General features: G+C 38.7%; 2 protein-coding genes across 7 annotated transcripts in view; one reads left to right on the forward strand and one right to left on the reverse strand.

The window, feature by feature from the left end:
* Nucleotides 1-15,043, reverse strand: part of LOC101900172 (fat-like cadherin-related tumor suppressor homolog) — a 466,944-nt gene that overhangs the window by 210,019 nt on the left and 241,882 nt on the right. The gene's annotated exons all lie outside the window — the stretch shown is intronic.
* Nucleotides 2,677-4,344, forward strand: LOC109613888 (uncharacterized). The gene is made up of 2 exons (XM_020039043.2): nt 2,677-3,918; nt 4,069-4,344. The coding sequence occupies exons 1-2, from the start codon at nt 3,644-3,646 to the stop codon at nt 4,211-4,213; spliced, it is 420 nt and encodes a 139-aa protein (XP_019894602.2). The 5' UTR covers nt 2,677-3,643; the 3' UTR covers nt 4,214-4,344.

The following is a 15,043-nucleotide window of genomic DNA, read 5'->3' on the forward strand; positions in this document are numbered from 1 at the left end:
TCCGTCTCGAATTTGCTGCCAAATCCTCTGACTTATACCGTCGTTTTAGAGTCAAGCTCAACAGGGTCTGCTTTCCCCGCTAATTATTCCAAGTCCGTTCCCTTGGCTACCGTTTTCCCACGGGGGTTTTATCTTCTCGATAATCCCCCTTTAGAGCGGCAGTGTTGGCATGCGCAGCAAGCGTGAAGAACATGTTATTATTCTTCATGCCGCTGCTCACGATAGGGATTGGATCTCCACCTTCCATGATGTTATCCAAAATTTTGTTGTTGACCATTTCCTCTTATGCTTCCAAATGGTCTTTAGTCAATTTGGGTTTTTGCTGTTTTGTTGCCTTTTGAGCTTTCGCCGTTGGGCCCCAGACAGCTTTTTCGTTCTAGTTGTGAGCTTCGCCAAACTGTCACTCACTTCTTTTATCGTCTTGTGCGCCTCTTTCTTAGTAGGGATTCGGTGAGCTATAGTTACAATCTTTAAGTTTTTTTTTTATAAATTACTGTAAAAAATGAGAAAAGAGTCCAATCTCCGACTTCAATTGTCCACTCTGTTCTCGATTCGGAAAGAAAGAACAACATTATTATTGGGATGTAGTTTCAATTCTGGTTTTTATTTAAAAGTATGTTCCTTAAGCACTACTGAAACTAACCTAACTTAACTGCTTGTCATTTAATTTCAGTGGTCTTGTATATCTACTGAGCCCATCGATACCTGTGCGTGTGGGTCATAACCTTTATTACCTCACACATTATCGTATGCGTCAGCGCACAAGATCACCAAATTGTTCACATGTGGTGTTTTATGGCGGCTGGGAAATATGTAATTTAAAATATTTATTATTTATTGCTTGATTTTCCCAGCACCTCAACCACACTCAAAAGTATGTTCAAAGTATTTTGTACATTCTCTCGGGCGGTTTAAATGTGCATGTTTATAGTGGACTGTATTTTTATGAAATTGAAAAATTGATTGGCACGAAATATTTGAATATTTTCTTTTAAGCAGGAAATCTGTTTTATATTAACCGCATTATGTCCCTCTCTTCCATTTACCAGTTGTTTGGACAGGTCGTGTCTCTCAACCTTTACTCTTGTTCCGTGTCTTCATTTATATTGGTTTGTTGCTTTATTTGTTCCATCATCGTTTTCATATGCTCCTGCTGCTGCAGCATCATCTCCTGGAACGCCAGAAACTGTTGCTGCATTGTTACTGTATTGTTGTATTCGGGTGTATTTACTGCACCAGGATTTTCTAGTTGAATATCTACTGACGCTGTTGTATCCTCTGCTTTGGGAAGCTCAACCTCCACGTTTTGTAGCTCCTGTTTTTGGGACTCCTTTTCCATTTTTGGTATCAGCTTTTGCTTTTTGATATTTCTTTTCTTGTTTGTTTTTTATGTTGCCTTCTTGTTTTTTTCTTTTATTTGTCCCCCTTTTTTTTGTTGGGATTTTTGATGTCCTCTTTTCAAAATTGTATTATTTTTCTTTGTGATTTTGTCGTCTCACCAATAGAAGACGACAAAATCACAAAGAAAAATAATAAAATTTTGAAAAGAAGACATCAAAAATCCCAACAAAAAAAGGGGGACAAATAAAAGAAAAAAAAAAACAAGAAGGCAACATAAAAAACAAACAAGAAAAGAAATATAAAAAAGCAAAAGCTGATACCAGAAATGGAAAAGAAGTCCCAAAAACAGGAGCTACAAAACATGGAGGTTGAGCTTCACAAAGCAGAGGATACAACAGCGTCAGTAGATATTCAACTAGAAAATCCTGGTGCAGTGAATACACCCGAATACAACAATACAGTAACAATGCAGCAACAGTTTCTGGCGTTCCAGGAGATGATGCTGCAGCAGCAGGAGCATATGAAAACGATGATGGAACAAATAAAGCAACAAACCAATATAAATGAAGACACGGAACAAGAGTAAAGGTTGAGAGACACGACCTGTCCAAACAACTGGTAAATGGAAGAGAGGGACATAATGCGGTTAATATAAAACAGATTTCCTGCTTAAAAGAAAATATTATAAAGTGTTTCCCATCGGCAAGCCCTCATTTTCAGGAACGAAATGGGGAAGGAAATTCCGATTCCGCTCTGGCCAATGAACCACTCCGGGAGGAACTTATCTATTTATTTAAAAAAAATAATAGCAATGGAAATGAGCACTACCTTAACATACTTTTGGTAGGAAAGGAAATAAATAATCTCATTGCAGAAGAGAAAAAAGAAGGAAAGCTGCTACGTACAGAAGGCCCCATCATTTCCAACGAATATGGAAAAGAATACATCGAAGAAGAGGGAAAAGCCGAAGGAATTTCTTTGTTTATGAAAGAGTATTATAAAAGAGAAATCAATAGCAAATGATCAATGGCCGTGAAAACCGAGCCAATGCCGAACCTTTCCTACAGGCATGATGACAGTCTGCAACAATGGACTATTAAATCGGCAACATGGACAAGGAAGAGGGCAGATAAAGGTGGTGGTATAGGCAAGAAAAACTGGGCAAATAAGTGGAGTCGTTTCCTGGAAGCGGTTACCTAACAATATATTTATATTATTTTACATAATATATACTTGAAATTATATATTATTGTATTCAAATATTTCGTGCCAATCAATTTTTTAATTTCATAAAAATACAGTCCACTATAAACATGCACATTCAAACGCCCAAGAGAATGTACAAAATACTTTGAACATACTTTTGAGTGTGGTTGAGGTGCTGGGAAAATCAAGCAATAAATAATAAATATTTTAAAATTACATATTTCCCAGCCGCCATAAAACACCACATGTGAACAATTTGGTGATCTTGTGCGCTGACGCATACGATAATGTGTGAGGTAATAAAGGTTATGACCCACACGCACAGATATCGATGCGCTCAGTAGATATACAAGACCACTGAAATTAAATGACAAGCAGTTAAGTTAGATTAGTTTCAGTAGTACTTAAGGAACATACTTTTAAATAAAAACCAGAATTGAAACTACATCCCAATAATAATGTTGTTCTTTCTTTCCGAATCCAGAACAGAGTTGACAATCGAAGTGGGAGATTGGACCCTTTTCTCATTTTTTACAGTCATTTATAAAAAAAAAAAAACTTAAAGATTGTAACTATAGCTCACCGAATCCCTACTAAGAAAGAGACGCACAAGACGTTAAAAGAAGTGAGTGACAGTTTGGCGAAGCTCACAACTAGAACGAAAAAACTGTCTGGGGCCCAACGGCGAAAGCTCAAAAGGCAACAAAACAGCAAAAACCCAAATTGAATAAAGACCATTTGGAAGCATAAGAGGAAATGGTCAACAACAAAATTTTGGATAACATCATGGAAGGTGGAGATCCAATCCCTATCGTGATCAGCGGCATGAAGAATAATAACATGTTCTTCACGCTTGCTGCGCATGCCAACACTGCCGCCCTAAAGGGGGATTATCGAGAAGATAAAACCCCCGTGGGAAAACGGCAGCCAAGGGAACGGACTTGGAATAATTAGCGGGGAAAGCAGACCCTGTTGAGCTTGACTCTAAAACGACGGTATAAGTCAGAGGATTTGGCAGCAAATTCGAGACGGAACGTCTCACAGGGAGGAGAAGGAGGATGACAATCTCCTTGTGATTGGAGTTGACGATCTCTCCATGGCCAGTCAGACAAAGACTAAGGACATTGCATTCTATGTCTCGAACGCTGTCAGGTTCAAGAATAACAAGGTGAGGATCGGAGACGAGGATAAAAAGTGTAACAGCGAGGATGAGAAAGAAGACCCCCAAGCAACACAGAACAGGGAGTCAGTGACAAAATTACCGACTCTCAAGAAGCCCGTTTACTGGAGAACCAATGATAGAGGTCATCCAGATCAACCTTCATCGGATCGAGACCGCAACTATAGCTCTGATGAAACTAATAAATACAGGTAAGATGCACGTTGGTTTAATTCAGGAACCTTGGACAATTCGGTAAAAGGTATCTGGACTAAATTACCAACTATTCTATGCCAATACAGGGTCTCGACCGAGAACTTGTATAATATGTCACAAAAACGTATGTTTTCTTTTCTCCCCAGAGTTGTCAACATCGGACACAACAGTACTGAGGCAGGGGAATGGAAACATATACCTAGCGTCAGTATACCTACCGTTCGACGCGCCGACATAACCACATACGTTGGAACTTCAGCGGCTGGTGAGAAAAACAAAATAAACAGGTAACGAAGTTCTAGTAGGTAGCGATGCTAACACTCACAACATTGCGTGGGGTAATACTAACACTAATAAAAGGGGCCAGTCTCTACTAGATTATCTAAATACTAACGACCTAATAATTCTTAACATTGAGAATAAAGCGACCTTTGTAAACAAAATTAGGGAGGAGGTTTTACACATTACTTTTTGTTCAGGAAATCTTATAAACGAGATTCAGAATTGGAGGGTTTCGGAAGAACACTCTTTCTCGGATCATAGGTGTATAATATTTGAACTAACACGGGCGCCGCCGAACCCAATATGTTTCCGGAACAAATCCAAGACTGACTGGATGAAGTATGGGAAACTAGTAAAAGAGAGGATAGGGCAGGGAAAATTAAATGCCTAAACACAGGCGACGTAGACAGGGATGTAAATAGGTTAACGGAGACCCTAGTAAAGTCTTTCGAGGAATACTGTCCACTTCGAGAGAGAAAACCTGCTTACGAAAAACCCATGATGACAGGGGAATTTCATAACAAAGGAAATGAGGTCCGAAGACTTTAGTATTCTGGTTTTCTAGTATTCTAACAAACTTAAATGCAACAAAAAGCTTTTCTACGAACAGGTTGATAGCGTGAATGATGTTTCAAAAACAAAAAAGTTTCCTTCGAAACCCCACAAACAAGCCGAGACAATGGGGATAATATGTGTAACAAGATGGAAACAATAGAATAGAAGGATCGCGACTGAGGAAGCACCTTAAATTGATGAAACTATGGTAAAGGAAGCCATCAGAAGTTTCAAACCGTTTAAGGCAGCGGGACCAGATATGGTCTTCCCGGCTCTGCTCCAAAAGGAAATGGACCTTATTTCGTCCAACTTAGCCGCGTGCTTAAAGTTTCCGTATGCCTCTAAAGCCTGGCAGGAATCGAGGGTAGTTTTCATACCCAAACCTGGGAAGGCAAGCACGCAACGCCCAAGACTTAACGACCGATAAGTCTAACATCGTTCTTACTCAAAACCATGGAACGTACAATCGACACCATGATTAAGAGCAGAATTGAAAACGATATGATTAAATACAAACAGCATGCATACGTTAAAGGACGTTCAGTGGAAACCGCATTACATGAGGTAGTACACCACATCGACAGCATCTTCGATAAGAAGATGTACAACTAGCAGTATGCATTGACATCGAAGGTGCGTTCAACAACGTCAGCACAGATACACTCATCCAATCCTTAGATAATTTTCAGGTCGATCGGGCCATAAAGGACTGGAAAAACCATATGTTAAGGAATAGATGAATAAGCTGTGGGCTATATGACGTTAACATAAGGAACAAAGTTGGTCAAGGAACTCCACAGGGAGGGGATATTATCACCCCTCCTGTGGGTTACCACCATTAACAGTCTTCTAAGGACTTTAACGAATGAAGGCTTTGAACCAGTCTGTTATGCAGACGATGTTATAATACTTCTGCACTTGCTGTGCAGAAGGGCCGAGTCGGTCGATGAACCGGTCTTCCTGAACAAGACAATCAATATTTCCAATAAGGTTAAATATTTGGTTGTGATTCTAGATAGGAAACTTATTTGGAGGGACCATATCCAAGAAAGAGCAAAAAATCTCATAGTCTGTTGGCAACGTGTAAAAGGGCTATAGGCTCTAAATGGGGTTTCAATCCAAAGATGACACACTGGCTATTCAAAAGCGTAATTAGACCTGTTCTATGGATAAACAAATTAACATCAAAATACTACAAAAAGTCCAACGAGTGAGCTGCTTAAGCATCTGCGGGAATTAGAGACAATTCTATTCGGGCATCCAATAGCAATTAAGATACCGTATGAACCGTCCGTCGCGGCCTTTAGGCTTAGGGCGACTGACGAGTGGATAAATAAAGGCCACGCTACATACCATCAAATAATTTTACAGGTAACAACGGGAGAATCTATAGAAAATGTTGTATCGGACCGGATATCTGAAACGTTTGTAGCTGCCTCTTGTGAAACATTAATCCATATCATAGACTCGTGGATCGACGGATTCCTACCACAAATGCCGACTGGAAACTGTTGTTATACAGACGGCTCAGTGCTAGGGGAGAGATCGGGACTGGGACTTTTTATCGAGGATACAAAAACCGAAATCTCTTTCCGCTTGCCCGATCACAATACGATCCGGGCGATTGCAGAGTGTCTGAACTGGCTTAATGCCAACACGAGACCGGCTACCATAAACGTCCTAACGGACAGCAAGACAGCCATAATGGCTATAATATCCAAAACAGTAACTTCAAAAACTGTCTTGGAATGTATAAATTCAATCAACAACTACTCTCAACACGGCGTAGTACGCATTATATGGGTACCAGGTCATACGGTAGTTAGGGGTAACGAGATAGCAAACTCTCTCGCCAAAAGAGGCAGGGAATTAGCAACAATAAACGTAGACAATCCAGTGCTGCTAAATGCGTCACGTCTAGTGTTAAAGACATGGCCAAAAAACGCCCACATATCCCTATGGAATAATATGGGTGTAGGGAAAACCACAAATATATTATGGGCCGATCCCGATGAGATAAAAATGAAGTACCTTTTATTACTAGATATTGGCGTGATACCAATGGCGTGATACCGGAACAAATAAAACCAAAAAGAATAGAAAATAAAAACAAGGATTATGTAGTTTAGGATATATGTATTTTCAAATGGTTTATTTGTAAAGCGTGTGCGTTTCAAACGAAACGAGACTTATGCGTGTGATCACAACGAGAGCGAAAGAACAAGTGTAGTTGCAGATGAGCACAATAGCGGAACAAGGTCGTGACCAGCACCGACGACCGCAGCATTGGAAAGTGCCTCTCTGCATCCGAACTGAGCGAATATGACTTTTAGGAGAAAGTTCAGAAGAGAGCGTAAGCTCTCCCCCACGATCCGAACTAGGCGAATGTGACTCCTAAAAGAGAGGCAGAGAAGATTTCCCCATTCATCTCGACTGAGAGGCCAATTAATGTAATTAATTGTAATGCTGGAAAGGGGGGACAACGTATCGAACATATACCTTGGCGTAACCAAGGTATCGAACTTATACATTAGACGCGCTATCTGCGAGGCAACAAGAGTTAGACTAAATTCACGGCTTAAACTAAGGTTAGTACTGATGTGTGAAATTTTTTTTTCGTTCGTTCCCACGCCTCTCACTCCCACCCCTGCCGACCGAGCGGGCGACCTCCCGTACACACCAAAGACCGGGAATGGTGGGTTAGTTGTGAGTTAGTGGTGCCAGCTACAGTCTAGTACATCAGCCGGCAAAGTAATAGGTAAAAATACACTATAGAGAAAGGAATTTGAGCAAAACATATAACAAATATAACAAATATAAACAAATAACAGTGAAAATAATATGTTAAACAAAGACTAATGTTCAAAGGCTGGTATCTTTTGTTTCCGCAGAGGGAATTGTAGACTAGGTGCCGTTAAAATGAACTTAAAGATTCTGACAACTAGCGCTCAAAGGCTAAGTCTACTGGTTCCGCAAAGGGAGATGTAGATCAGGTGCCGCAAAAGTTAGCTTTTTAAAATAAAAAAAGTAGGTAAGTGAACATATACAATCACATGTGGAGAATAGATCTTTTAATAGAGTTCAACGAATTACTTAAAGAAATACTGTTACATAGACTATTGTAAATTACACATAAGGATCTCAATGGGTTACTGATTGCGAAATTAGTTCTTGCGAGAGATAACTTTAAAGGTTCGAAATAACGAGTTCTACGAGAAGGAATATTATAAGTAACTTCCCCAGTTAAAAAATGAGAATCTATCAAAACTCGTGTTAATTTGATAATAAATAACGCTCTTAGCATAAACCGCCTCCTTTCAAGTGTTGGGAGATCAATTAACAGTAAACGATTTTCATAAAGTGGAAGTAATTCTGTCGGGTTCCAGTTAAGGCCCCGTAGAGCAAAAATCAGGAATTGAACTTGAACTGATTCGATTTTATCTGAGTAGCATTTATAAAAATGACTCCACAGAATACATCCGTACTCTAATATTGGGCGAATTAAACTTACAAATAATCTTTTGGTGACATATGGGTCATCGAACTCTTTAGACCAGCGTTTTATGAAACCTAGTAAAGACTGGGCTTTATTAACACATGAGTCAATATGTGAATGAAAACGTAGTTTAGGATCTAGAATAACACCGAGGTCAGTAAAGGAATCAACATGAGATCGTGACAAGGAAAATTTTTTGCATTTCTTAAGATTAAGGGACATACCGTTGGCACTGCACCAGTTCACAAGGGAATGTAAATCGTACTGTAAGAAAGTCGAATCGTCAAGGGAATTTATATGCATGTAAAGCTTCACATCATCAGCATACATTAGTATTTTAGAGAATCGAATGTGATCCGGGAGATCATTAAGATACAGAACAAAAAGTAAAGGGCCCAAATGACTACACTGAGGTACGCCAGAAGAAACAACAATATTTTTTGAAAATGAATCATTGAAAATGACTTTTTGGGTACGACCCTCCAAGTATGATGAAATCCAGCCTAACAGAGCGGTCGGAAAACCCATAGTATCGAGTTTATATAGCAAAAGCTTATGCAGTACGGTATCAAAGGCTTTACTGAAGTCTGTATAAATAGCGTCAGCTTGTTGTTTATTTATAAATCCGTTGTGAACATGGCACACAAATTCTAAAAGATTAGAAGTAGTAGATCTGCCTTTCATAAAACCATGCTGAAAAGGTGATAATATGCTTTTTATAAAATGTGACATCCGACGTGAGACTAAGAGTTCGAAAAGTTTAGGAATGGCACTTAACTTAGCAATACATCTATAGTTATCTATGAAACGTCTATTGCCTGATTTATGAAGTGGAATAACAAAACTCGATCTCCAGAAGCTTGGAAAATAACCTATTTTCAAAGAGTAATTAAATATCTTAGTCAATGGTAAGTATAATTCTCTAGCACAAGATTTTAAAATATAGGTTGGAACACCGTCAGGGCCAGGGGAAAATGAGGAGCGTAATGTCTTTAAACCATTTAAGACTTCGTCTTCGGTTAAGATAATGCAGGGAAAGTGATTCAATGAAGTGGTATGAATTTCGCAAGGGCCTCTAGATGTGCCCTGGGTATAGGAAGACAGAAAAAAGTCAGCAAATAAATTTGCAATTTCAAAATTGTCTGAAGACTCTTTACTACCAAGTTTCATGCTGGAGGGAAATTTCTGAGCTCTCCTTTTGGAGTTTACAAATTTAAAGAAATTCTTAGGATTGTTTAATAAATTCTGCCGCATTTGGGCTAAATGCTGAGAATAACATTTGGAGTTTTCCGAATTATATCTATTTCTTGCCATGGAATATTTTGAATAATTTACGGCAGTGTTAGATTTTTTGAAATTTTTGAAAAGTCTATTTGTAGGTGTAAACCAAGCAGGGCCTTGGTCAACTAATGGTTTTTGCCATTGGTACGGAGCTAGCTAGAGCTAAATTGAGCTGTTCATAAAATTTAGAAACAAGTGAATCAATGTCGCCATTGATGGACCACATAGAACCTGATAAGATAGAGCGTAGTAGGGGTATATTGGCCTTCGCAAAATTTCGCCTACTAGATAAAGTATTAATAACAGTAATATTGGATAGAGTGTTCCTTAATTCAAGGTTTAAAAGGAGCGTTGGATGATATGTATCCTCAGGAATTACAAATGGAGGACTTCTACAAAGCGAAATATTTAGGGAAGATGAGAAAATTAAATCTAGGAGTCGTTCCTTACCATTGAGTATAAAATTTACTTGGTATAAACAAAGTTCATAAATCTTATCCCAAAAAGCGTCGAGTACAACTGGGTAAATAGAGGGTACATAATCTAATTTATTATCACCCGAGACCCAAGAAACATTAGGAAGATTAAAATCACCCATGCAAATAAAAGTAGAGTTATCTGTTAGCAAAGAGGAAACTTTTCCAATAAGATCTGCGTGATTTAAGTAAGTTTTAACCCCTGAATTGGGTGTAATATAAGAGCAGGTTATATATATTGTATTACCAAAGACTATTAGCTTTGCACAAACAAATTCATTATTTGGGCCGACAAAAATATCGACAGCTTCCGAAGGAATCGAGTGGTGGAATGCAATCAGAACCCCACCACCTTTTTTATTCCTTTCTGAAAATTAGATAATTATCGGGAAATATTTCTGTATCAATTTAGTGTTAAGACCTCTTATATTCTGATATAGTATAGATATGACATCATTTAGTTTTTTGATACTGTTGGAATATTCACAGATCTAGGGGTTTTTGTACGTTCTCTGAAAACAAATTCCTTTACTAAGGCACCATCATCAGTTGAAGCATCAGTTGAAGTATTTGGGTGCGGCCTACATAAAAATACAGTTTTACGAGGCGCAACAACAATTAACTGATTAGAAAGCGGTTGATTAAAGTCTTCATTTAGATAAATGTGTATCATTTACTACGATAGTAGGTGGGTTGGGAGTATTTTTTGCAAATGACGTTGATGAGGTTTTTTCCCTTTAGTGCAAGAACTAACGTTCGGTGCAGGAACAGCCGGATGTGAGTCACTACAGCATTGAGTATAGTTCTCAGTAGGGGGGTTAACCACAGTAGGAGAATTTAAACTTATTAAGTTATCAGGGTCTGAATTAGTGGAACCAAGAGTACTAACAACGCTAGCGGAGTTTTTCCTTTTAGGAGAAACATCTAAAAATTCAAAGGTATTAACCATTTTTTCAATTCTATCGAAATTTTGTGATACAGAGTTAAAACTTTTTTTTTAAGGTTTAGAATTTCAGCTTTAGTGTCCTTAAAAACGATGGAAATTTATCTCTAAATCCCTACAATCCAAACAAGACCAGCGGAGTCCTTTAGATTTATAAGTGATAAAGTCGAATTGTCTGCCATTAAAAACAGCGCATTTCAAATGCATATAGTTATCACATAAATAACATGTGATAAGACGTTCAGTAACGTTTTTAATATTGCAATCCTTATAAGAGCAAGCCATTATCAACAGTTACAAATAGAAATGTTATTAGCTTTAGGTGTAAACGACAGAGTTTAAAGTAGAACTGTGTGAACGGTATTGTTTTTTGTAATTAAATAAGTGCCTGAAAGTATGCTCAGAAAGAACGAAATTTAGTAGGACGTAACACAAGACGAGTAGAGCACAAACGTCAAAGTAAAACAAAAACAAAGCTTCGAAGAACAAAGCAAACAAAAATGAAAATAAAGTCTGTGGATGAATAAACACAAATATTAGAATTTGCGAAAACACTTTAAAACACAAGTTTAATCAAAAACTTCACTTTCTCCAAATATTTTTTTATATATTTAATAAAATTAACACTAAAAACACTCAAAAATGCACAATTAACCAAGCAAATTTATTTTTTATAAATTTAGTTTTGGAGACGACACAAAAACACTTGTTATCGAAACAGCGTTGCCAGAAATGAAGCTATAGGTATAGTAATTCAGTTTCAATGAGCATTTTTATTCTTTCATTTTATTTATTATTATTCAAGATCAATTTAGGGGTGAACTGCACCGGAAATGACCCAACCGAACGACGTGTATTGGGCAGTGGGTAACCCTGGTTGAGCCATAACGCGAGACGGAATAATTATTTTTGAATAAATCTCTGGTCCCAGCACCATAGCCACTGCTCTCGATTTAAAAAACTCGGGGTCCGCCAATTGGAGCCCCACGAACGAATCTCCAATCGATGGAGGAATGGGTACTGCGGGCGTCCGACCACACAACAACTTTGCGACCTGAGCTGTCATATATTGCCCCTGGGTGAAATCGTAACACGAGGTTACCATGAGGTCACAATAGCGGACACCATCCACCGACGAAATTGGCCAGTTCAATTGTGAGACCAACGTCTCACAAATTCTACTGATGCCCGCACAGGGATCAATTAGCGCGCGAACCAACATACTGCCGTTTTGGGAGCAAAGACGGACGACAGCCGTCGGTGCCAGAGCAACTAATCGGCTAATTAAAAGTGGTGGAATCGCTCTCGCGGCGCGCTATTCGACAAGCGGAGGTATGGCGGCAGAGGAGCGATTAGGCCGATTGTTCGAGGGGCGTGCTCGGCAATGCAACAAGCTATGGTTAGGCTCCCAACAAAAATGACATAGCTGAGATACTCGACATGCTGAGGACTTATGGTTAGGCATGAGACAATTACGACAATAGGCCTGTGATATTACCAACCGCAAGCGTTTATGGAGTGGCATCCTTTTAAATCGCTGACATTGGTACAAATGATGTGGTAAGGAGAAATTCGTTGTGGAATGGATTGAACACTTTCGTTGGAGGTGATGAAGTGGTTGGCTGAGGCGGTGTTACGTTCTCCCCAACGGACAGAAGTGGAGCTGTCAGGGCAGAGATTGCTACAGCTTCATCAATTTTGGAGAGTAACATCTCCTTCGCAACCTCTCCGTCGGACACCATTTCTTGGTCATTTTCTGGCAAAATATCTGGAGATGAATCCATTTCTATACAACCAAAGGATTTAAAAAAAGGAAAGGTACTTAATTATCGAATAAAACTAATTTCTTGGCTGATCGCCCAACAAAACCTTTTAATCGGAAGAGGTGCACCAACAAATAGGTCCCCTTAGCAGACTAGGACAACAGCGACGACCAAAAACTCCATAAAGCAAGCCAGAAATGAAGCAGAAGACAAGATCGAAGTGTCTTCTAAGTGAACTGTTTTGTTTGCAAAGCAGACGAAGACACATACATAACCTTTTTTTGATACGACACGCTATACCCGTAAACAACTTCTTATCAATAGACCATGCGAAAGGAAAACCAGTAGTATGAAGAGCGCCTGTGATATGAGTACACGAACGCTTTTTCTCAAGGATACAGATCTTATAGCTATTCAAAATGAACCGAATAAGATTTTTATATGAGGAATCGATACGAAGTATACGAAGCATATACCACCATAGATGGAAAGCGCGTGAACAAATTCTGCAAGTGAACGAACAAATCGGCAAGAATACGGCAATATTATAAGTTGATGTGTCGTGTATGACAGCGTTAGAGACTTAAACGACATTTATGCGCATGGCACCGTTTTGGTACAAAAAGGGTTGCGTGAAATAAGTGATCTTTTCCAAAGTAGTGAAGACTAATCTAACATTTATCAAAGACATAGAAGTGTAAAGATAGGACAAGACAGAGTAAAATATGGCAACCCTGTGAAAAATGCCTCTGTTGTTATGATATCGTAACAACATAGTTACCAATTTTAAGCAATTTAAACCGCTAAGACAGTATGCAATTATTTGGAAGGTATATGGAATAGAACTTTGAAACCAATATTTTGGATTATTCAAATTTTTATTTGTCATTCTTTCCTATAATTGTGTTTTTTATATTAACTTGCTTCTGTCATGAGCTGTTATTCAAGGTAGTATAGCCACAAACCTTTTGCTCAGAATGCATTTTGTCTAGTCTTTACCATTTTATGTTTTTGCATTTATCCTCCTTAGCAAAATACGTCTTTGAGCAGTAATGAATAGGCAAAGTTAGACAGTTTTTTTTAGCGGGATTTAGAGCAGAGGCAAATATTTGATGAGTTTATTATTACAATTATTATACAATTATTATAAAAACGAAAGGAGTTAGAACTAAACTCGACAATATCTACGAAGGTATACAAAAGAGTGAATTTTCTGACCGACAAACTATTTCAAAAAGCTAATACAAGGGTCCCCCAATTGCGATGTTTGCGAAAATTCGGACTGGAACGATGGTAAAACAAGTTTCAATATGGGCAGGTCGTTTTTTTCTAAAACTGGAGTAGTGTTCTGCGGGGAGATTCTTCCTCAGCGAAATCCAACACAATCGTAAAGACCTGGACTGAGGAAGAAGGCATGGGACCAGTCAGAGTCCAGCCTAACATCGTATTTTGGGCTAACAAGGAACCTAAAATGTTAATTTGCGTCCCTTCCCTCAAAATCTTCGGATATAAATCTGCCCCCAACAACAAATCGACAGGTCTACTGTTAAAGAGATGAACATCAGCTAAGCGACGATTAGGCAAACGACAAGTGATGTCTGAGCTGAGGGAGAATGATGGGAGGTTTCCAGATATTTTTGGAAGAACAAGCGCGTTAGTTTCAGCAAATGAAGAAGAATCAAACCGAGAACTGATCCGAAGTGAACAACATTTCTTTGAAGTGGCATATGATGACTGACCGGGTGAGCAACTTAAGGCGCTTTTGTAGACTTTCTGTGATGAAAGAAGCCTCTGAATCTGGGTCGATGAGAGCACGAGCTGGATATGAAGCTCCTAAGTGCACAATGTTTACCATGGCTGTGCCTAATAAGACGTTTCTATTATGGGATGCATGGAAGACGTGACTATTTATTATTCTAAGATTAGCGCCAGTTGAAGTGGAAGCAATATTTGCATATATCTGCGAAGGATTGATATTATTTGAAGGGGCTGTGTTCAATGGCCTAGACGACAAGGCTGGAGAAGGCTAATGCAACAACGTATGATGACGACTTTTACAAAGGTTACAAATATGACTGCTAGAGCAATTCTTAACCGAATGACCGACCGAAAGACAATTAAGGCAAGACCCCTGTTTTTTGCGGCTTCAAATCTCTTTTCAAATGAGGGTTCTAAGTTTGGGACAAGAACGCAAGGAGTGATACACATTTCGACAAAGAATGCAAGCCGCTTTTGATTTATCTTTTACAGCGGAGTTACCAACATGTATTTTTACTTTAATTTTTTTTTTTTTTTTTTGGCCGAACTAGAAGGGGAACCCTCTCA

Source organism: Musca domestica, unplaced genomic scaffold (genome assembly GCF_030504385.1).
Source record: "Musca domestica strain aabys unplaced genomic scaffold, Musca_domestica.polishedcontigs.V.1.1 6, whole genome shotgun sequence".
Lineage (NCBI taxonomy): Eukaryota > Metazoa > Arthropoda > Insecta > Diptera > Muscidae > Musca > Musca domestica.

What these genes read in the sequence shown, in the direction of transcription:
- LOC109613888 (XM_020039043.2), top strand. Translation starts at nt 3,644, where the DNA reads ATGGCCAGTCAGACAAAGACTAAGGACATTGCATTCTATGTCTCGAAC. An exon ending in GATGAAACTAATAAATACAG is followed by an intron (nt 3,919 to 4,068) that starts GTAAGATGCACG and finishes TTTTCTCCCCAG; the next exon opens with AGTTGTCAACATCGGACACA.